The 22,118-nt window shown below is 38.0% G+C and overlaps 2 protein-coding genes across 4 annotated transcripts in view; one reads left to right on the plus strand and one right to left on the minus strand.

Annotated features, from left to right (window-relative positions):
* On the minus strand, positions 1 to 5,807 carry cstpp1 (centriolar satellite-associated tubulin polyglutamylase complex regulator 1). The gene is made up of 9 exons (XM_077516347.1): positions 5,455 to 5,807; positions 5,206 to 5,308; positions 4,981 to 5,111; positions 4,559 to 4,643; positions 4,199 to 4,284; positions 3,518 to 3,716; positions 1,979 to 2,088; positions 1,835 to 1,898; positions 1 to 1,711 (listed from the first exon to the last, which is right to left on the minus strand). The coding sequence occupies exons 1-9, from the start codon at positions 5,507 to 5,509 to the stop codon at positions 1,543 to 1,545; spliced, it is 1,002 nt and encodes a 333-aa protein (XP_077372473.1). The 5' UTR covers positions 5,510 to 5,807; the 3' UTR covers positions 1 to 1,542.
* A 1,489-nt stretch (positions 5,808 to 7,296) lies between these two features.
* Positions 7,297 to 22,118, plus strand: part of ckap5 (cytoskeleton associated protein 5) — a 31,834-nt gene continuing 17,012 nt past the window's right edge. For all 3 annotated transcript variants that reach the window (XM_077516348.1, XM_077516349.1, XM_077516350.1), the window contains exons 1-18: positions 7,297 to 7,416; positions 12,254 to 12,350; positions 12,630 to 12,820; positions 15,672 to 15,878; positions 16,096 to 16,267; positions 16,360 to 16,486; positions 16,704 to 16,804; positions 16,933 to 17,046; positions 17,203 to 17,307; positions 17,461 to 17,550; positions 18,747 to 18,911; positions 18,989 to 19,117; positions 19,202 to 19,357; positions 20,313 to 20,411; positions 20,614 to 20,724; positions 21,022 to 21,114; positions 21,258 to 21,443; positions 21,989 to 22,083. In XM_077516348.1, the coding sequence (XP_077372474.1) occupies positions 12,294 to 12,350; positions 12,630 to 12,820; positions 15,672 to 15,878; positions 16,096 to 16,267; positions 16,360 to 16,486; positions 16,704 to 16,804; positions 16,933 to 17,046; positions 17,203 to 17,307; positions 17,461 to 17,550; positions 18,747 to 18,911; positions 18,989 to 19,117; positions 19,202 to 19,357; positions 20,313 to 20,411; positions 20,614 to 20,724; positions 21,022 to 21,114; positions 21,258 to 21,443; positions 21,989 to 22,083 (2,198 nt within the window). In that variant the 5' untranslated portion in view covers positions 7,297 to 7,416; positions 12,254 to 12,293. The remainder of the gene's footprint in view (positions 7,417 to 12,253; positions 12,351 to 12,629; positions 12,821 to 15,671; positions 15,879 to 16,095; positions 16,268 to 16,359; positions 16,487 to 16,703; positions 16,805 to 16,932; positions 17,047 to 17,202; positions 17,308 to 17,460; positions 17,551 to 18,746; positions 18,912 to 18,988; positions 19,118 to 19,201; positions 19,358 to 20,312; positions 20,412 to 20,613; positions 20,725 to 21,021; positions 21,115 to 21,257; positions 21,444 to 21,988; positions 22,084 to 22,118) is intronic.

Raw genomic sequence — 22,118 nt, forward strand, 5'->3', positions numbered from 1 at the left:
AACGATATCTTCATTTATACGATATCACGTGCTAACTGGACACATAACAGCTTGCACAAGCTAATAAGATACGATACAAGACTTTTTTTTTTCCCTTTAATGTCACAAAGATACAATATAGCATGAAATCATTTGGCCTGATAGCACTTGTTTGGCTTAGTGATAATTTAAGAATGTTGTGTACCTAATCAAAATATCAGAAACAAGTATCAGTTATGACATTGTGCAGTTCTACAATCTTCATCATTGCAAAGTAGTAAACTACAACCACAGTCTATAATAAATGTGTGTGACGCCTCTCCAACATTGTCAATGAAAACTGAACATCATCTTTGTCAGCCACAAAAATGGCATTCAATTTGTTTTCCTCTGATTGGAGAAAACAGTACGTGTAAATAATTTTTTCAGTTATTAGCTTTTTTTTTTTTTTGCTGATTACTTAATAGCGTTAGCAAAGTAATGGGAACACGTTTTGATAGCATTTACGTTTAAAAAAAACATGAAACATGCATTTTTTTCTTCTCAGTACGAGCAATGAGCGCTATATGCTAATAAACGAGGGAAGCCATTTTGTGTGCATTTTTTTTTCTTCAAAAGGGTACTGTAAAAATAATTAGCAGTAAAAATTAATTTTTACTCTCCTACATTTGATTCTCATCTTTACTTTTTACTCGAGTACCGGATTTGAATCATGCAGGCAGTGTTACATGCCAGATACATAACTTTTTTTTTTTTTTTTTTTTTTTTTTAATTCTAACTGTTTTTAACGGATTTTTGTTGCTGAATCCAAAACTCATGTTTTTCTCTGCTACATCAAGTTTTTGAGAAATAGGATCCCCATTTTCTTAATAAATAAATGTGTATATGTATGTAATTAAAACAGTAAGATGGAATATGGTAATTAAAAGCTTTTGAAAAAAACAAAACAAAAACATGTGATATAGAATTTGAAATTGTACCCATGGTTAGATTATCAGATCTGAAGTGTAAGGTGTGGAGAAGAAAAAAATGACATGGTAGAAAAATAAAGTTTTGAATCAGCATGGCAGTTTTAGTAATTAGCATACCCAAATAAATCATGACAGCAACTGATACGACAAGCAGAAAGTTGCAATAAAGAGACATCGAATCAATACTTCAATTTTTATTTTCTGTCTTTTTTTTTTGACACAAGTTTCTCTGTACTTCTTAAATCAGTGCGAGTACTTTAGCCTCTACAGATATTATATGTCAATGGTGTCATGATTTGTGTGGGTATCAGGAATATCAGTCACAGTCTCAGTTACGTCTATCATATCCTTCAGTCCCACCAAAGAACAATGAGCATGATATAATTCAGTGTATAAAGGACAGCAGGTAAGAGGATATAAACCTTTCCGTCACTGTGTTCTAAAACAAGCTTAAAACGCTACATTTGTACAGTGAGGTTCAAGTATTTCCATGCAACTACACTACTCAGATGGGAATCAAACTAACTAGTGTGAGTTGACAGTGACACAGGCAAGAAAGTTTGATAACAGAAGCATGGAGGAAGGTGAAGTCTCAGTTTTCAGACGAGTCCGTCTCCTCTGTCGAGCCATCGCTCTCCACCTCCATCTTCCTCCTGTGGTGGATGTTCCTTCTGGGGGAGGCCTTTCTTTGCACCTCCTTCAGCATCCCCACCGCACTGCCACTGCTGTTGCTGCTGGGGCTGACTGAGATCTGGGCGATGCTGCGGGGAGAAAGGGGAATTGGGCCAATTGAAGGAAATGGAGGAACGAGAACAGAAGGGGAAAGGCGTGGGAAAAAAAAGGTAAAGAAATATGATGCAGAATATCAACTATGCATAACTCACAGTTTGTCCAGTTCCTGGTCCATCTCTGGATCAATCAGTACCTCCGTCTTACTCGGTAAGGCTCCTGTGAGCAACATGTTAAACCACTGATATAGTTGGAAAACCTTTGGTAGGCAAAATATAGGAGACAAGAAGAATATTTACCGATCATCTGGTTTATGCTTTCATGTTTAGACAGGCTCGTCAGTAAGCTGTAGTATGACACCTTGCCAGTCTCTTCTAGTGCTTCTTGTAAGCAGGACCTGGGAGGGTGGCTACACACAACAAATGCACACACAAAAACACATGGTTTTTGGTTAAGTAAATCTAGCAGAGTCCTGACCTGCAGAAGGTGCTTGGATGAGGTGAACAATCAAAGGGAGTGGGAGAAAAGTGAGCTTTTTTTTTTTTTTTTTTTTTTAAACAAAATGACCAATATGAATGTGTTGACAAATACAAAATGGAGAAAATAATGTATCACATAGAGGTGCAACAATTAATCCATTAATGGTCAAATAATCATTTATCAAACTAATCAACAACTATTTCGATAATCGTTTTGAGACCTTTGGTTCAATTTAAAAATTCCAAATCCTCAGAATTTCAGCCTCTTAACTAAATATTCTCACATTTATTTTTTATTTTTTTAGTCCTTTCATAAAATAAGCAAGATCATGGTTGTGTTTAATTTGCTTTTACTTAAAATTGTTACCTATTTTTGAACCAAACTAAGTAATGGAATTAAATTGGGCTTGTGCATTTTCTGCATTGTCAATTTGAAATACTGCTGTTTTTGAATAAAGGATGATAAACCTAAAGGGATACTTGACTAATTTTGAAGGTATTTTGCAGGTATTAATTTTCAGGTAACAATCAATCACGACTCGAGTCCTCAACAAATGTGATGTCATTTTCAGTCGACAGAAATTGGCAAAATGCCTTTTTAAAGTTGTTAATTATACAAGAAAAACAATGACGTTATTTGGTAAACATGTCAATATTGTTTTCCTCATTTACACTCAGTACCCCGTAATGGCAGTGGAGATCGGAAATAAATAAATATATATGAATGACATGATAATGTCATTGAATAGCATATCCGGATCTCTCCACAGATGTTCAATTCAAGGACATTCAGAGCTGCTCCTAACCCACTAACAGTTTGGATAATGAGCGGTGCTTGGTTAAAAATACTTGGTAGAATTGAGGAGACGGACTTACACTTGGTTTCATCAGACCAAAAAAAAAATCTTGTTCCTCACATTCTCTCAGTCCTTCATACAGGCTGTTTAAGCGTTCCCGGCTCACTATTCAGATTTTATTTCTCTTGCCCTAAAAAGATTGGTTGAAGGTTTCAGTTAGGTTCTTTTGGAATTTTCTCCCATCTTTCCAGGGGATCTCTGCAGCTGATCAGTTTCATGTTTTTCACGGTCATTCAGGCTCTTTTTCTACAATTGCACAGATCTGCAGACATTTTTAGTCATTTTGCCACCTGTCTGTCAATATTGACTGTTTTTAGTCGGTTCACTGGATAGCATTGGTCTGTCAATTGAACCCTTTTATCAGAAGGATTTTTCTTTTTTTTTTCCAAAATGCATTTGTTTTTTCTTTGTTATTTTGGGTTGCTGAGTATTGATGAAGAATAAAAACAATTAGTAGCATCAGTTTCTGGTATGCAGTTTTAAATGAATTTGTCCACTGTACCTGTTTTTGATGCGGTCACAGAGGTCGTCTATACACTCAGCCAGAGTGGAAGCCTCCACTTCTAAATCTTGTTCCTTATTTTCCTCTGTGGTCAAGCCAGTAACCTGTTCGACGGAAGTTGATGTGGGGACAATGACGGTGTTTGGACTCTTCCCAGCTAACAGATCCTGGTAGATCAGCAACACACTATCCAGGAATTCTACAAGAACAATTAGAAGAAGGCAACCAGATGTAGAGTTTTCATTCATTTTGTATTGTATTGCATTGTATTGTATTGATTATGGAACAAAAACGCTGACTGAAGATAAATCTATTAAGTGGGGCTGTGTAATATGGCCTTAAAATTGTTTTTTTTTTCCCCCCACACAATTTCTGATTTTATTGATCCCCACTTGTTTTTTTTTATTTTTATTTTATTTTTTTTATAGAAATAAAAATATCGGTTCGGAACCCTGTTGTGAATGTGTGTACTGTGAGTCATCAGGACACATGAACAATTAATTTATCAAAGAAAAAAAAATAAAAGAACTCCTACCAGTAACACATGAATGTCATATCCGTGTAGCTTTAGAACATACAATGGCATTTTAATCATGTCAGAACATCTGTTTTAATAACAAAGTGGATTAAATGATTGTGTGATTACCCAAAAAGCCTAGTCCATACAACATTAAACAGTACCTTGGTAGTAGAATTGCAGCTGGAAGGCATAAAGGAAGTCCGAGAAAGACATCAAGCAGTCCAAACCATCATCCATCACAACAATTCTATAGTGAAGAAAGAAGAGAAGTTTAACACACTGTACTGCCAACAAACTAAATGTATTGAGTTAAATAACATAGTTATATCAATATCCTGAGTTCATCTGTTTTTCTTCTTTTAAAATCTTGGTCAACTCTGCACAAAGACTGACATCGACTAAGTAAGCAACTGGCAAAAAAAGAGAAAAAAAAAAGACGTTGCGCAATACAGGATAATAACAAACAAATATTCAGGAATTGATCCTGAAATGTTGTGATCTGCGATGTTGCAATTACGGACCTGGCTGCACTCTTTACTATCTCCATTGGGAAGTCTGGACAAAGCAACTGGAGCAGGGAGCTGTACTCCAAAATGGATAGCAGATCTGGAAGCAACAAACATGAGAACAGGTGAATTGACTTGCAAGATGCAAGCGCGCTGCACAGTTTGGATGCTTATTGCATACAGTTGATAAATAAAATAAATGTAAAAATATATAAAATAATAATATTAATAATAATAATAATAATAATAATAATAATAATAATAATAATACCAATTGCAGTAATGAAAAGCACCAATGTCCAACAACAATCAATTGGTCAATTTGTAATTTTCATCCAAATCGACACCCTGGAGTGCAACAACTTGTCCTCTCACAGCTTTCAAGGCCATGAGGTAAAAAAAAATATCTCTTCTGACTGTTTTACTGTTTCTCTCACCTCCACTCTTGCCAATCTGCCGGTAGCATCTCCAGAAAACTCTGATGAATGAGGCTCTGTTATGAGGAGTGGCCCTGATGTAGTTAAATTCTCTGAAGAGGATGTGGTTACCATTCTTTACACTGCTAAAACTAGATACAAACAATAAATATATACGTATTTACGTTTTAATCATATTCAGGTGTTATAGATTACATTACACTTAGCCTAATAAATGTGACATACTATTCAGCGAAGTAGCGGATGACACCAAAATGGGTGTATTCCTCTTTATGTTCCAGCAGCTGGGTCAGAGCATCACTCAGATAAAACAACACATTACTCTCAGCTGTGAAGCAAATGCACAACAATTAAATACAAACACGGGAGGAATGTTATCCCCGCAGAAACTCAAAATTTCACTATGGATGTCTAGAAATTTCCAAGCTTGCGAAGGCAAAACAAACGTGTTCGAGTCTCGATGGAATAACCTACCGAGATATTCGTCAACCGTGACAGATTGGTTAAAGCGATTCATTCCTGACGTCATATCGAGAGAAAAAAATCGAACATTTCATGAAATATTACTCAAATGTAGGGAGTAAGAAAACCAACAGTACTCGCTCCGGACAGTCTAAATTGTTTGACGATGCAGTCGTGAGATTTTACTACGTCGTTTCTCCCCCTGCAGGGATTCGATTGTAACGTTAAGGAGAGAACGGATGTTGTGAGTCACCATTTCAATGGCGTTGAAAAACACAACCCAACAATTCGTTCCTACACTTTTCCTTGGAAAATGGGCTGCGAATGCGAATGGGCTTGTTCACGCAACGATACTTGAAAATGGTCAAATGGTCTTATCAGCTCTTTGCCTTTGACACAATTTTGAAGAATATCTTGCAGAGAGGTTATATTGATATATTGAAATTTCAGTATTATTATTATTATTATTATTATTATTTAATAAAAATATTGTGATAATGAATAACTGTTATTTTTAATGAAAACATACCATGAACAAATATTTTTATATTCGCTAAAAAAAAAGAGGTCTTTTTTTTTTGTGGACTTAGTTTCGTCCACTGTCCAGTCCAGTGTGCCAGTCTGTGTCTTGTACAGTAGAGGGCGCCAATTATTTGTTATAATTAAACGCTGGCTGGCTAAATCCAGAAACATGGTTTGTGTTGTGGGTTTCCACTGTTTTCTTTTTCTATTTATTTCGAATAACAACAACAATAATAATAATAATAATAATAATAATAATAATAATAATAATAATAATAATAATAATAATAATAATAATAATAATTGAAATACTTGAAAAAGTATTAAAACGTGAAATTGTGGTATGTGTGAAATTTTGAAGTGTTGAGAAATGTTGAAAATTGAATTGAATGATCGACTGAAATATTTTGAATTTTGAGTAACTTGGAATTACATTAAATGTGTTTGTTGAATATGTCTCATTGGGAAGTTTTGGTGTGCAAAATGTGAAATTTTGGGAAAACAATTTTGGATGACAAAAGTAACTTGGAAGGCATGATTTTGGAATATGTTGAATTTGGAATTATGAGAATCCTTAGGAAATGGGCAAGTATAAGTATGTAAAAAAAAGTGCAAGGAATAAATATATATTTTTATTGTTAAGTAGCAATGTGTGAAGCAACCCAGGCCAAATTAGCCTTTCCCTGGCATACAGTATCTCAGTCGAAATCTATTCACATTTATTACTCAAATAGAAGTACTGATATTATGGTTTAAGAAGGTAAAGAAACTACATTAAATAATAACCAGTAACCACAAACATGATGTGATCAAAGTTCAACTGGTTAAAACGAAAGCCGATCTTGGACCAATTAAAAAGTTCCTCAATTCAAAAGTTACACTTTAGGGTGGGGTTTCAGTTCAAATTTGACCAATCATGTTCAACACTCGGTACATACAAGGAAGTCCCAGGACTTACGTGAATAAATTATTATTATCAGGATAAGCGAGATTTGTGTAAAGATTGTTGGCCTTATGTTCGCTTAGTTAAAAAAAGAAGAAGAAAGAAAGACATAAAAACATAGAAGGTTAAAAAAAAAACAAGCCTCTCCCATTCTTTCTCCGCCCTTAGAGACGTTTCAAATTATTGAAACAAGTTAGACACAACTAACAGTGTCATACCGGAAGTAATAGATATATGAACGCTAAAACATTGCAATTCTTAAAAAAATATATTCATTACATTTAAATAAAGATAATTACTTTACAATGAAAAATATATACTTCATAAAATACAACGTATCTTACCAGAAGACGGCAAATAGTATGATTTATTTTTTACCGGATGTTGCAGTTTGAGTCCTGCGTGTACGGTATGGCTATTCTTATAAAGCTTGATGGAGGTGATTGCATTTTCACCTCCGTCTCACCACCGGACGTCTAGCATCATACTGTCTCCAAGACCCTAAAGAGGTATTCAATCAATATCAAAATAATTGCTGTCTCCTCTTGATAAAAAACGTATCTTCCGCACATAAATAGTGTGATAGCCTACTGTGGTTCAGTTAGCGGCCGATGTGCATTGCGTTGATAGGCCTGTTTGTGTTGGCGCGGATGGTTAGCTCGCAGAGCAGCTAAAGGCGGCTACCATCCGCTATGAACAAAAAGCTTTATTCCATGGCAGCCACACGGTTGGCATACCCCTCAACGTTTACTGTTGTTTTTTTTGTTTGTTTTTTACACGTTGCTTAAAACGTGCGCGCGCGTAGGTCTTGCTTTTTCAGTGGAAATATCTTCACCCCGAATGAACGATGTAACACGCTAGCTTGATACAGTCACTGTTGCTGTTGAGTGTATGACGTTCCTTCACTCACTTACAAAAAAAAAAAAGAAAAGGAAAAAAAAAGCCAAACAAAAAACATTTGTTCAGTTTGCTGACCAACAAAATGGTTCCAATCGTCAAAGGAAGTAACTGTGCGATCTTTCAAGGTCGGAGTGAATTCATATTGTGTGTGGGGTGTGTGTGTGCGTATTATGTATGTATGTATGAATGTATGTATATATGTATGTATGTGTGTGTGTGTGTATATATATATATATATATATATATATATATATATATATATATATATATATATATATATATATATATATATAATAAAAACGTATGCAGTTGGTATTGCTGCTAGGATTTTGATTTGGAATAATGATACAAATATCTGTTTGTCTTTCTTGACACATATATTGGAATATGAAACAGACTTTGATGTTTGTCTGTCTTGAGTGCATGGTTGTTTCATTCTGATGATATGGTCAACTTTGTTGCAGCTGAAAAGTAGGAAAGTATACATTACTGGAGCTTCATCTTGAAGGGGATACTTTTTGCAAAGTTGTTTGTTTTAATATGTAAAGTGGATATTTTTCCCGTGACCAGCGACTCTCTCACTATTTTGCATTGAATCTCACGAGAACCACAAGTACAATTCTGCACCAGTAAATGTGCATGGCTTGTGGCATAAATGGTTATCACCCCACAAGTGTGAGGTCACTGGATCTATTTCCGCTCTATATTTTTTTAAACTACAATTTCCTCACTACGACCTATGTGTTCTGTGTTATTGCTAGAGTTAGACTAGTAATGCCTATACCAGCCAATCCTGTGAAGTTTATGTTTAGGGTTTGGTTAGGTTAAGGCTGGTAATGCCGATAGCAGCCAATCTTAGGTGGCAAAGCAAAATGAAAACTTTGTGAAAAGACAAAAAAGGGGGTGAAACGAGGCAGGGGCCATTCACAGTGAGTGCTTGACTTGGTCTGGCGATTGACCAATCAGAGCAATTCACGGCAAAATAGCGCTAGGAGGAAAATCGCCGGACACGGCAAAATATCAGCTGCCTTTAATATGTGTTTTAAAAAAATGTTAGCAGCTATGAGCCTATTTCTCTAAATGTGTTTACGTGCCATTCTGCCTACTGTTGCCCATTAGAGTTCAGCTTAGTCGCATAATAGCAAGTTAAAGTTCTTTGATGAGACTGACGAAGCACTCTTATGTCAAAATCAAAAGAAATGGTTCAGTAGCGGTGTATTCCCCTCGCACATTCTTGTATTGTTGAGGTTGGTCTTTCTTAAGAGGCATACTTATTTTCCCAGATTTTGGTGGACTTCTGAAGAATGTAACTTGGGGACATTCGACTTTAGAGGTTCCACATGTAATGTACCACTTTATCTTGATGGAGCTCAGTCAATATGAAATGGAAACCTAATGGCCTTTCTTTGACGTGCATTAGTAAATCACGTGTTAATGGTTTTGTGTAAGTGGATGCAAGTAATGTAGCTGAAGACATGACAGTATTTTGAATCCTGTCCTATTGTATGAACCCAATTTTGTGGCAAATATATCATTGAACCACATTGAAGACTTAAAAATGGCACAAAGGGAACTGAATTAAAGCTGTTCTTTGGAACAATTTGCCCAAAAATATCTTTACCCTAGCCTTTTTATTTGACCATTTATGATTTGAAATAGCTTGTAATTAGTAGAGTGACACCTTAGCTGTACACAATGGGTACTCCTGCAAGCCTCTGGCCAATAGATTTCAGGCTGGATTTGGGTTTGAATTTATCGCTCTCGATCTGTGGCTGTGACGTCATTCGAGCATTGTGCACGTGAAGAAGAGTGTGTGTGCAATTTAATTTTTCAGCGAGAGGTGGCAATAGCGATTCAAAATGGAATTTTCTGCGTTCGTAGATTTAACGTGAACTGAGACACCATGAGCTATAACATTGTCATTGAAGTAGTTGTAATTTCTAAAATCTGATAATACAAGAAACACCCCATTCATTGTTCCAGACTACCCCTGCAATAAGTGAAATCCACGCTATAGAAATGCAACATTTAAATACACCCATAGGCATATTTTTTTATGGATGAGCGAGTGCCGTTACCACAGACAGATACCATCATACTGGCCTGATTTCAAAGTTTCAAGTGTTTGCGAAGGCTGCTGATGCCAATCAATGGCATGCATGGCTGGTGGAACGTTTTTGTAAGTGAACCACATCCATGTAAATCCTCTCAAATGCCCATTAAGATGCAATTTAGGTAAGTATACTTGTATTATATTAATGCTTAGAATGAATTCTCTGGCTGACAGAGATTCTCTCTTGGATTCCGTCTACTGCAAAATCCCATCTCTGCTACAATTTACCAGTTAGGCCTGTATCGAAGAGTGGCCAGACGGACGTCACTCCTTTGTAAAAGACATGTGGCAAATGGCCATGGAGTTTGCCCAACGGCTCCTGAAGGGCTCAGACCTTGAGAGACAAAATACTCTGTTCTGATAAGACACAGATTGGGCACTTTAGTGAATGCCCAATGTCATGTTTGTTGGAAAGCAGGCACAGCTCATCATCAGGCCAATAAATACTAGAGCTGGGTATCGATTAAGATTTCCAGGATCGATTCGATTCACAAGGGCCCGATTTGATTCACGATTTACAACGATTTTGGATTCATTTGAGGAATTCATGCAGCACCTATTTTAGACAGTCAAAAGTACCAGTGTTGCAAATAATCGAAATTTCTTGCTGTAATTTAATGCATTATTAAAAATATGAATACTTACATTAAGAATTGAATCCATTGCAGTTACATTAATACTCTGTTTTATTTAACATGGCCTTATAAAAACAATAAATAATTATTTAAATCAATTCCAACCACAGTACAGGCTGTGTAAAAAAAAAAGTGACAAAAACGTGGACACTCACAACATTCACATTGTTGTTTTTGTGCAAATGTTTCAGTGGTGGTTGAGGAGAGGGGGTGGGTGGGGAGATGATTGATACTGGCTTCCTCCGTGTAAGTGACATGGGCTCTAGGGGTGTGCTCAAAAAATGGATACGGCAATATATCGTTGCAGACCTCATCACAATACACGTATCGATACGCAGGCGTCAGAATCCATACAGCTCGTTAACTTTAAATCGGCAGTTCACGTTTGCTTTGCGGCTTCCATTGTACCTAAAAAAATAAAAACCAGCAGCTTCTTTGAAGTTAATTGCCTTTAATTAATGCAAAAATAGCTCAACAGTGATTGGACACTGTGTCTTGGTAAGAAAAATGAAAGCAGAGGAAGAATGTCAACATTTATTTATTTATAAACTTAACACGGCACGTGTCTCAGTCCAATTTTCCTATATTTTGTTGTAAAAAAATAAAATAAAATGTGTCTTATGTGGGATATATATGTATCGCGATACGTATCGTATCGTGGCCCCTGTATCGTGATACGTATCGTATCGTGAGGTTGGCGGCAAGACCCAGCCCTAATGGGCTCTGAAGCATTTGTGTGTGTGTGCGTGCGTGTGTGTGTGTGTGTGTGTGTGGGTGTGTGTGTGTGTGTGTGTGTGTGTGTGTGTGTGTGTGTGTTGCGGGCGGGGTCGATATATCGATACATGGTTTTATGTATCGATATTGGGATATGAAAAGGTGTATCGATACGATATTGATATTTTGAACCCAGCCCTAATAAATACCATCAGTACAGTGACAAATGTTGGTGGCAGCATCATGCTCTAGGGATATTTTTCATCAGCAGGAACTGGAAGACTATTCAGGAATGAGGGAAAGATGAATGCAACCATGTACTGTCTGAGACATCAGATAGGCGTGACTGTTTATCTTTTAGCAGGAGTGCTAAGATATCATTGGAGTCTCTCTGGGCTACTTTGTGACAACTGTCCTGTCCATAGTGGGCCAACCAGATGCCAGAATTTTATTTGAATGGAGCCTTCTGAAAATGCCTAATTACCGATGCCTTCGCCTATGTAATGGATAGGTGTGAAACTGCCCAAAGATATTGTAGGTGTGCCAAGATTGGCAGTGATTTAATTTATTTTTGTAATAAATCTGCAAAATGTCACTTTTTTTATTATGTGATGTTGTGTAGATTTTTGAGGAAACAGGAGTTTATTTTCATTGGAAATAAGGCTGTAAAAATAATGTGAAAATAATTTCTGAATGGACTGTCACTGTACATACAAGGGTTAAGCAGGTCCTAGATGTGGATATACAGGCAAAAAAAAAGAAAGAGAGCCCACTTGTGTTCAATTTAATTGTGGAGAATTCTGTAGATTGGGAATGTATATAGTTTTTTCTTTTGTGTCGATAAAAAAGTTGTAATAGTTTAAGTTTCATCTTTCAATTCAAATGTAAAAGTCATGGCTTTATTTTTAGGGACTGAAACTTCTTGATGTCACAATTTAATTTTTTTAAAGTTTGAATTGTGCTTAAAATTGTGTTGTTTTCCAGTTGAGTACCTTTGGGGAAGCCTGCCACTCCAAGTGGCAAAATGGGGGACGACAGTGAGTGGATGAAGCTTCCCATCGACCAGAAATGCGAACATAAGGTACTTGTACTCCAAGAATTGCCCAGTGATATTCTAATCTACACTATCCTCTCAGTTTACGGCCAATTAGTTAGAAGATAGCAAAGTTGAAATCATCAGGTCATAATGTAAATGTTGCATTATTCCATAGAATTACACAGGAATTGTTGTGAGACTACACACCAGGGGATATTGGCCACCCAGAATGTTAGACTAGAGTGGACTTGAGCCAGAATCAATGTTTTTGACAAAATCCAGTTTATGCATTTACACTCTTGCTGTGAACCTTTTGATTTTTAGGTGTGGAAAGCCCGTCTAAACGGTTATGAAGAAGCTCTGCAGTTGTTCAATAAGATAGATGAAAAGAGTCCGGAGTGGGGGAAATACCTTGGACTGATTAAGAAGTTTGTCACAGAGTCAAATGCAGTGGCTCAGCTTAAAGGTCTCGAAGCAGCCTTTGCCTACGTTGAGAATGCCCACGTTGCTGTGAAGTAAGTAATGAAAAGTTCAATGAATAAATCCCTAAATAAATTCATCCATTCATTTTCTGAACCGCTTATTCCCCACAAGGGTCGTGGGGGTGCTGGAGCCTATCCCAGCTAGCTTCGGGCAGTAGGCGGGGTACACCTTGAACTGGTTGCCAGCCAATGCAGGGCACATAGAGACGAACAACCATCCACACTCACAATCATACTTAGGGACAATTTAGAGTGTTCAATCAATCTGCCATGCATGTTTTTGGAATGTGGGAGGAAACCAGAGTACCCGGAGAAAACCCACGCAGTCACGGGGAGAACATGCAAAGTCCACCCATCATGGCAGAAGTCCCGACTCTATCTCACGTCCTCTGCACTGGGAGGCGGACGTGCTAACCAGTCAACCACCGTTCCGCCCCTTAAATAAATTGACAAGCAAAATACGGTTATGTAAAAAACAAAACATTTGCATTGGCGAAATTGATTCAGACTTATATCATTGAATATTGAAATGTATTTGTGTGCCAAACAATACAAATTCTCAAAATAATTCATACAGGTCCGACATTAAGCCTTTCAGGCCACCATGAACCTCTGATAAAAGCCCCATATATTCATAATATAACGCCATACATTGCCATGATTACCGTATTTCATTTTCTTTATAAAGTACAATTGCATTCGTTGCTATGTCTGTGTACTAGGGGTGTGCTCAAAAAATCGATACGGCAATATATCGTTGCGGGCCTCATTACAATACGCGTATCGATACGCAGGTGTCAGAATCGATATTGCTCATTAACTTTAAATAGGCAGTTAACGGTTTGCCTTTGCAGCTTGCATTGTACCTAAAAAATAAAAAACAGCAGCGTCTTTTAAGTTAATTGCCTTCAATTAATGCAAAATTAGCTCACCAGTGATTGGACACCGTCTTGCCAAGAAAAATGAAAGCAGAGGAAGAATATCAACATTTATTTACTGATAAACTTAACATGGCACATGTGTCTTAATGTAACAAATTTTTGTATATTTTGTTTAAGAACGAAATAGAATGTGTTACATGGGAAAAAATGCTGTTTTTATTTCCCCAAATATTTCAAATAAGCACATTTTAGAGCTGGAATTTTAATACTTTGATATTTTTGCTCAAATTGGCCCATGCCTATTCAAAAAGTTTCCTGGTGTGTCTGTGAAAGCTGTTCCTAGCTCTATAATGCGTGCACATTTAGACCAGGTATGCCACTTGGTGGTAAACCAGAAGATCTGCTAACAAAAATATTTTTGTTATTCAGCATAAGAAACACATCCTTTAGGTATACATATGACTGTTATTATAAAATGCAAGTAAATTAATGTAATATATCGGGATACGTATTGCCTTGAAGATCAAGTATTGGGATACATATGTATCGTGATACGCATCGTATCATGACCCCTGTATCGCGATACGTATCGTATTGTGAGGAAGGCGGCAATACCCAGCCCTACTGTGTACTAACCTCCTTAAAATCAATTGCACAATTAAATATTAATGCTTCAAAGACTTAATCAATGGCATCCATCCATCTTCCGCTTACCCAGAGTTGGGTCGCTCGGGCAGCATCTCGCCATGGAAGCCAAGATTCTCTCTCCCGACGCGTTGCCACGCCAACTAGGAGATAGTAGCCAACTAGCCTTCCTTGAATTCTTCTTTTTTGCCTGGAAACTTTAATTTTCTATCCAATTCGAGCAAGATGAGCTGGAATTCTTTGAAGGATAGGTTTGTTTGTATTATAGAAAAGCTTAGGAAAGTTAGCCTGGCAAGCCACACCAACTTTCTTGAAAGAAAGTGGGTTTGAACAGGCTCTCATTGACCGCCAGTTTCAAATGAACCGTGCAATCGTATTCGTTTATTTGTTGTGACATTCTCCATATTGGCGGCACGGTTGATGACAGGTTAGCGCATCCGCCTCCCAGTGCTAAGGACGTCATCGAGGGCTTCGGCCTTCCTGGGTGGAGTTTGCATGTTCTCTCCGTGCCAGCGTGGGTTTTCTCCAGTTCTCCAGTTTCCTCCCCCATCCCGAAAAACATGCATGGTATACTAATTGATGTCTAAATTGTCCCTGGGTGTGATTGCGAGCGTGGGTGGCTGTTCGTCTCTGTGTGCCCTGCGATTGGCTGGCAACAGGTTCAGGATTCACCCCGCCTACTGCCCAAAGCCAGCTCGGATAAGCTCCAGAACCCCCGCAACCCTTGTGAGGAATAAGCAGTTAATAAAATGAATGAATGAATGAATGGATGGATATTCTTCATGAGCAAAGTTACTCTTCGGTGCCGAAAGTCCATCCTTGTCGCGTTCAAAATGGCGGACGGGAGATACAAAAAATACTTTCACTCAGCATTAAACTTCATTTTAAATGATCAAGAACAAATTAGCCATTAAATCCCCATCAGCTGACAGCATTGGAAGTATTTATTTAAAAAGTGTTCTTGCATGAATCGCTTATCTGACGTCTTCCCTTCGCTGATTGGTTCATTCCATTGTCTGTTTGCTCAGGTTTGCCCTGCCTCAGAAATGCACTTTATGGTGACTATGATCAGAGATGTCTGGTTTTCAGGCTAAAGGAAAGGTGACATAAAGGAGATTTGACTTTCTGAAAAATCCTCTCCAACGCATCCTTAGGTCCAAATCCTAAAATGCACTTCTGTGACATTTTTAAACATCGGAAATGTACGGTGACTTAGTGTCCCGATCTGATCGTAGGTAGTGGAGCCACAATTAATGTTGAACCGTGTATGAACAGAGAACGTCATGCATATTCTTATGCTTATATATTTATTATTAGATCTTGCGAGTGCTGGCATAGAGCATTTTTCATTTTTGCAGGACAACAGGTGACGTGGTGTCTGGGGTGGTGACCAAAGTGTTTAACCAGCCAAAGGCCCGGGCTAAGGAGCTAGGAATAGACATCTGTCTGATGTACATCGAAATAGAAAAAGCTGAGGTGGTGCAGGATGAACTTCTGAAGGGGCTGGACAACAAGAATCCCAAGATAGTTGTGGCCTGTATTGAGACTCTCAAGAAGGCTCTCAGGTCAGTGCTACTTTCCCCTGTAGAAAAATCGCTATAATGTAAACATTTTATGAAAATTACTGTCATGCATTTTGCAAGAATAATTTGAGAGTATTGTGAAGGTAAATTGGCTGAACTTGAATCTACTCAGAATATGTGACGAGCATCTATTTGAAACATTGCAATTCTCATAACTTGCATACATTCATCATTTCCATGTGTTTTTCTTTGTTTTCAGTGAGTTTGGATCCAAAATTGTGACTTTGAAACCAATAGTAAAGGTTTTACCCAAGCAGTTTGAATCCAGAGAGAAGGCGGTGAGAGACGAGGCAAAGATGCTTGCTGTAGAAATCTACAAATGGATCCGAGATGCTTTGAGACCTTCACTGCAGAATATCAACTCTGTGCTGGTAGGACATGGCTCATCTCTGGAAACATACATACTCGCTGAAACTACTGTGTTAACAAGTGCAGTAAATGACTGACTGTGCTTTCTCTGCAGCTCAAGGAGCTTGAAGAGGAGTGGGTGAAGCTGCCGTCAAGCCCACCCAAGCAAAGCAGGTTCCTGCGCTCCCAGCAAGATCTGAAGGCCAAGTTTCAACAACAACAAGCACAAGGAGAAGTGTCTGGTATTTATATTTTAATCGAAACATTTGGAGATTTTTAAATGCAAATGAAGCTTCTTGAGAAACGAGCCAAAAAAAATAAAAAATCAGTATGTGCTATTTTTTGGGGGTGGAAAGTAGTACATCCAAAGGTGATTTAACAAAAAACAAAAAAACAAAAAAAAAACAAAAAAAAATTCATTTGATAAACCAAGCTCCTCTTTTAACTCACCTTTTGCAGATGAGGAAGAGGAGGAAACTGCAACAACAGTGGATCCTTATGACCTGATGGAAGCTGTGGACATTCTTACCAAGTTGCCCAAAGACTTTTATGATAAAATTGTGAGTGTACTAGTAATATGCTTAACTGTATTGTATGCAGTGGTCATCTACTCTCCAAAAGTATTAAGTTTTATCTATGCATTTTTTAACTCCATTTTAATTGTGAACCTCCTTTTCTGTTTTTGTAGGAAGCTAAAAAGTGGCAGGAGAGGAAAGAAGCTTTGGAAGCTGTTGAATCTCTGTCGAAGAAGCCAAAATTGGAGAGTGGGGACTACGGAGATCTTGTTAGAGCACTCAAGAAGGTACTTTGTCCAGTTGTCTCCATCATTCATTGAGTCATTTTATGACAATGAACTGGAGTATTAATGAAAAATGAATGGCCAATTTCTGCCTGACTGGTGGTATTATGTCACTGGAGGATGGACAATTGAGTTACAGTACTGTCTAATGTGTCGTAGGTCGTGGGGAAAGATACTAATGTCATGCTAGTTGCAGTAGCAGCTAAATGCCTGGCTGGGCTGGCCTCCGGTCTCAGGAAGAAGTTTGGAACATATGCAGGGCAGGTAAGTTGTTAAAAAAAAAAAAAAATCAAATTTTAAAGCAAATATTTGGGGAAGCATATACCTGCAATTGTTTGACATTCAAAGACCACAGCAGATTTACGAGAGAAAAGTATCTATCCCTAAATAAGAGGTGCAATTTCCCCCACTCCGCAGGTTGTTCCCACTATACTGGAAAAGTTCAAAGAGAAGAAGCTTCAGGTTGTCCAAGTCCTGCAAGAGGCCATCGATGCCATTTTTCTTACTGTAAGTGTGCAAACATTCTATGCACCGCATGTCTCATTTAACCATCTGAGGAAACATAATTATAAAAAAATAGAAGTTATTTTTGTCAATAAAAGTATTCAATGAAATCAATATGCAGAGAGGACAGTAGAGTTGATAGTTCTGTTACTTGTGATCCTTGTTAAATATCTGTCAATCTAGGTTACTTTGTAGAAGAAACTGTTTTTATGTTGAATGGCACACACACACCATGAGCCACCTTGAACTTGAGTTTTTCAGAAGAAATGTTTATCTTTAAAGTCCTCCTACTCCAAATGAAAGCATTTCCTCCTATGCCCAGAGAGAGACCGCTCCGGGATGGGAGCAGGAGTGCAGCATGGGATTGAGCCATAACATTTCATGAGTGGCAAGTCTTGGCCACTGTTTTTGTGGCAGTTTTCTAAAGTGCTGTGGCGTAATGTGCCAATGGTGAAAGTACAGCTCATCAAATGCACAGAAGCTTTCACATACACTGTAGACAATAAAATCAATTACTGGGTTTATGCCAGTAAGACACAGTTGCTTGCTGGATACTGTCAACACAAAAGTACAGTATATATCTTTAACAATACATTACAATCATATTTACAATTTCATATGTACTATTGGATAAATTGTGCGATAGTAATTTTGTGAGCGACAATCATTGCTCAGCTCCAGTGCTCATCCATACTGAATGGAGAATTTGTGTACTGTGTATATACTGTGTATTTGTGACTAGGGGTGTTAAAAAAATCGATTCGGCAATATATTGTGATATTACATCGCGCAATTCTCGAATCGATTCAATAGGCGGCCGAATCGATTTTTAAACGTCCATTTTCGATGGGAAAATATTCAACAAAACGTCTTACTTAGGGTCAGGGTTCACATCTTAATCATGGAAAAATGTTATATTAATGGTACATTAAGCCTTAATATTTGGTTCCATTGTAACCGCACGGCACCAAAATAGTAGAATGACAAAGCAACCTCAAATGACTTTCCTTCGACTTGACATGACATGACACTGCTGTTGCTGTAAATACTCATATATCCACATCCAACTTAAGTTTTAATGTGAATTAATGAAGTACTTTACTTAAGCTCCCCTGTGTCTTTATTGTGAAGTGGAAATTTGCGAAGTTTGAGTTATTGTCAGATTTGTAATTTAATTTTTGCATGTAACTCTCTCCTAGACTACTCTACAAAATCTGTCAGATGACATCCTGGCCGTGATGGATAATAAAAACCCTTCCATAAAGCAGCAAGCCTCTCTGTTTTTGGCCCGCTCATTTAGACAGTGTACTCAGGCCACACTGCCCAAGAGTGTACTCAAACCCTTCTGTGCTGCCCTTGTAAAGGTACGCGCACACATGCACATTAGAAGGAAAATAAGTCTGTATCTCTCTCGATCGTTACTTATCTCTTTCTCCATCAGCAAGTGAATGACTCTGCTCTAGAGGTGCGTGATGCTGCTTTTGAAGCTTTGGGTACAGCCATGAAAGTGGTCGGAGAGAAAGCAGTCAACGCTTACCTAGCTGATTTGGATAAACTAAAACTTGACAAGGTGACATACGATGATCAGTCTGACTGAATGAGAGCCCCCTGTTCAGTTGTATGACCCCTGTTGTCCTGTGTTGTTTGCTGACAGATAAAAGAGTGTGCTGATAAAGTAGAACTTCCAGGAGGGAGGAAGAGTGCAGGAGCTGCAGAAAAGAAGACAACCTCTAAAGCACCACCTGCTGCTGAAGCCCAAACTAAATCCTTTGCGCCGCCTAAGAAGGCCTCAGCTGCAGCCACTAGCAAGGTAACGTATTCACTGTTTCATTGTTTATCATCACGGAGTACGGCTTGAACTTAAATCACTTTACTGCAGTGAGATAAGACAAACAGAGCAGTCCAGTTGCAATCGATTCAATACCCTGAGAGGTGGATGAGTCCTGATTGGATGAGAATATCCACAAGCATCCTACAGGGAGATTTTATCGACACATTATGTTTGACAAGACTGTAGATTTCTCCTATTCTGTAATTTGTGCCTTGGGCCTAGTTCAGCCTGCCAGACAAAATCAGTTTTTATTTTTTTTTTATTTTATTTTTATTTTTTTTTAACCCAACCAAATTGAAACTGGTTGGCTTTTTTAAAGTCTGAGCAGGAACAAGGCACATGAAATCAGATTTTATCTATGTATGTATGTATTTATTTATTTATTAATTTATTTATTTTTTGGGATACTGATTGAAACCACATTTGGGAGGTAGTTTCATATTGTATATGGACAGTCTGTGAGATGTCAGTATCCCATTGGCTCCACCTGCCCGACTGGTTCTTTGTATGCTGTGGCAGTCGCAACCAGAAGTACAGTGACAGTTTACGTTACATTCTCAAATGCGTAAGCTGGTCCCGTAAAGAAATAAAGTGATTGTACTACGAACTTGTACATCTTACGGTCTCACAAGCTTTTAACGCACTTGCGAGGAACCAGTCGGGCAGTGTGGAGCGGTAAAAAATGTCGCAATAATATGACGTCAAACACTACATGTGCTGGGTGACGCCTCTGTTCAATGGTGTTGCTACAGCAACCTGTCAGATGGGCCCAGTCTGATCAAGGCCAGATGACATTTGGGCACTCAGCTCTAAAATTCATATTTGATAAGAAATACGATTGAAAACAGATATGCCAGCAGTCTGAGCGCAGCCTTGGTCTGCTGTAATCATGAGCCGATTTTGACATTAACTGCAAATTGTGAATCTCTTTCAGTCTGCCGGTCCACCAAAGAAAGGCAAACCAGTCTCTGTTACCAGTGGGAAACCCAAAAAGAACACAGAAAGTAAAGACTTCACAGAAAGCGAATTGTCGGTAAGTCTGATTAATCTCTTTTAGACTTTTGTTGACCAGTAACAACCTGTAACCAACTCAGTTTTTACTTGATCTGGTTTTGAGTAATTTTGCGTCAAAAATAAGTTTACTATCCATCAGAAGTGACCCACCATCTAATCCACCCTCATGTAACCGCACACACCTCATAAATAACATATTGCCATTCACATTTTAATTTCAGGTTGAGGTGTGTGAAGAGCGGGCAGCCAAAGTACTTCCTGCATCCTGTCTTAAACAGCTGGACTCAGCTAATTGGAAGGAGAGACTCGCCAGTATGGAGGAATTTCAGAGGGTACTTTCTTTTGCTTTATTTCAGAAATGATGCCATTTTAAGTAGGGGTGTGAATTGCCTAGTACCTGACGATTCGATCCGTATCACGATTCATAGGTCACGATTCGATTCGATACAGATTAATCCCGATATGAATTTACAAGTCGATTCTTGCGATTTTTTTTTTACTTTTTTAAATTAAAACCATAATTAAGCTCTGTGGTTAATTATTTGTTTTGAAGCCTTTTTTTTTGCCTGAAAGAAAAGCTGGTAAGACGTGGAAGGAATGTTAATTGATGGATTCATATTTATCTCTAGGCTGTTGAGACTATGGATAAGATGGGGATGCCATGCCAGGCCTTAGTTAAAATGCTGGCCAAGAAGCCAGGCTGGAAGGAGACAAACTTCCAGGTAACTGTTATTATGTAGACCAGAATTAGTTTTGAATGCAAGCTAAACTAAGCACCCTGTTAAAATTATTCAGTATTTACTGTATCTTTGTTAGTATTTGTGATTGTAATTCACCCCAATGTTTTGGGCTGCTCTTTCTTAAGGTCATGCAGATGAAGCTACACATTGTGGCCCTTATTGCCCAGAGTGGGCAGTTTTCAAAGACATCAGCCTCTATAGTTTTGGATGGCTTGGTGGACAAGGTTGGCGATGTCAAATGTGGTGGGAACGCCAAGGAAGGAATGACTGCAATTGGGGAGGCCTGCTCACTGCCATGGACTGCCGAACAGGTTTTTACCTATAAATAAAAATGCATCTTTTTCATAACAGACATTAACATGATAAAATGGTCCATATTTAAAAGTAAGAGGGAGTACTTCTGCGAAGTACGAACCCTCCAGGTCGTTTTGGCTCTTACCATGTAGCGTTGGCCAAGTGAGGCCATGTTCAGTGTGATTGACTTTCATCAGGCTTCTTTTGTCAATCACAAAATTAAAACAATGTGACATTTTTCCGATTTGCAGCAAAAATTAATTCGCTAGATATTTATTTATTTATTTTACATTGTTATTGGAGGAGTCTGAAAAATAGCTACATCTAGTGACGTAATCGCTAAGTTGGCAAGAATGGCCAATGAACGTGACTGTGACTCAGCCCTACCAGAAAATGATCCACAGGTTAGCATAGGTTTTTTAACTCTATACTGAGTGATTGGATAAATGAAGCTTCATGAAGCACTTGCAACATTGTATTGCAAGTGCTTCATGAAGTTTCATTTTCATTAGTATTTGCATGATTATGTATTTATTTATTTTTCTATTTTTCAATTTTATAGGCTGTGTCCTTGGCATTTGCACAAAAGAACCCCAAGATTCAGGCAGAGACTCTCAACTGGCTGGCTAATGCTATGAAGGAGTTTGGCTTTGCTGGGTAATTAACATTTATTTATGTATCTGTAATTTGTA

This window comes from Festucalex cinctus, chromosome 3 (assembly GCF_051991245.1).
Source record: "Festucalex cinctus isolate MCC-2025b chromosome 3, RoL_Fcin_1.0, whole genome shotgun sequence".
Taxonomy (NCBI): domain Eukaryota; kingdom Metazoa; phylum Chordata; class Actinopteri; order Syngnathiformes; family Syngnathidae; genus Festucalex; species Festucalex cinctus.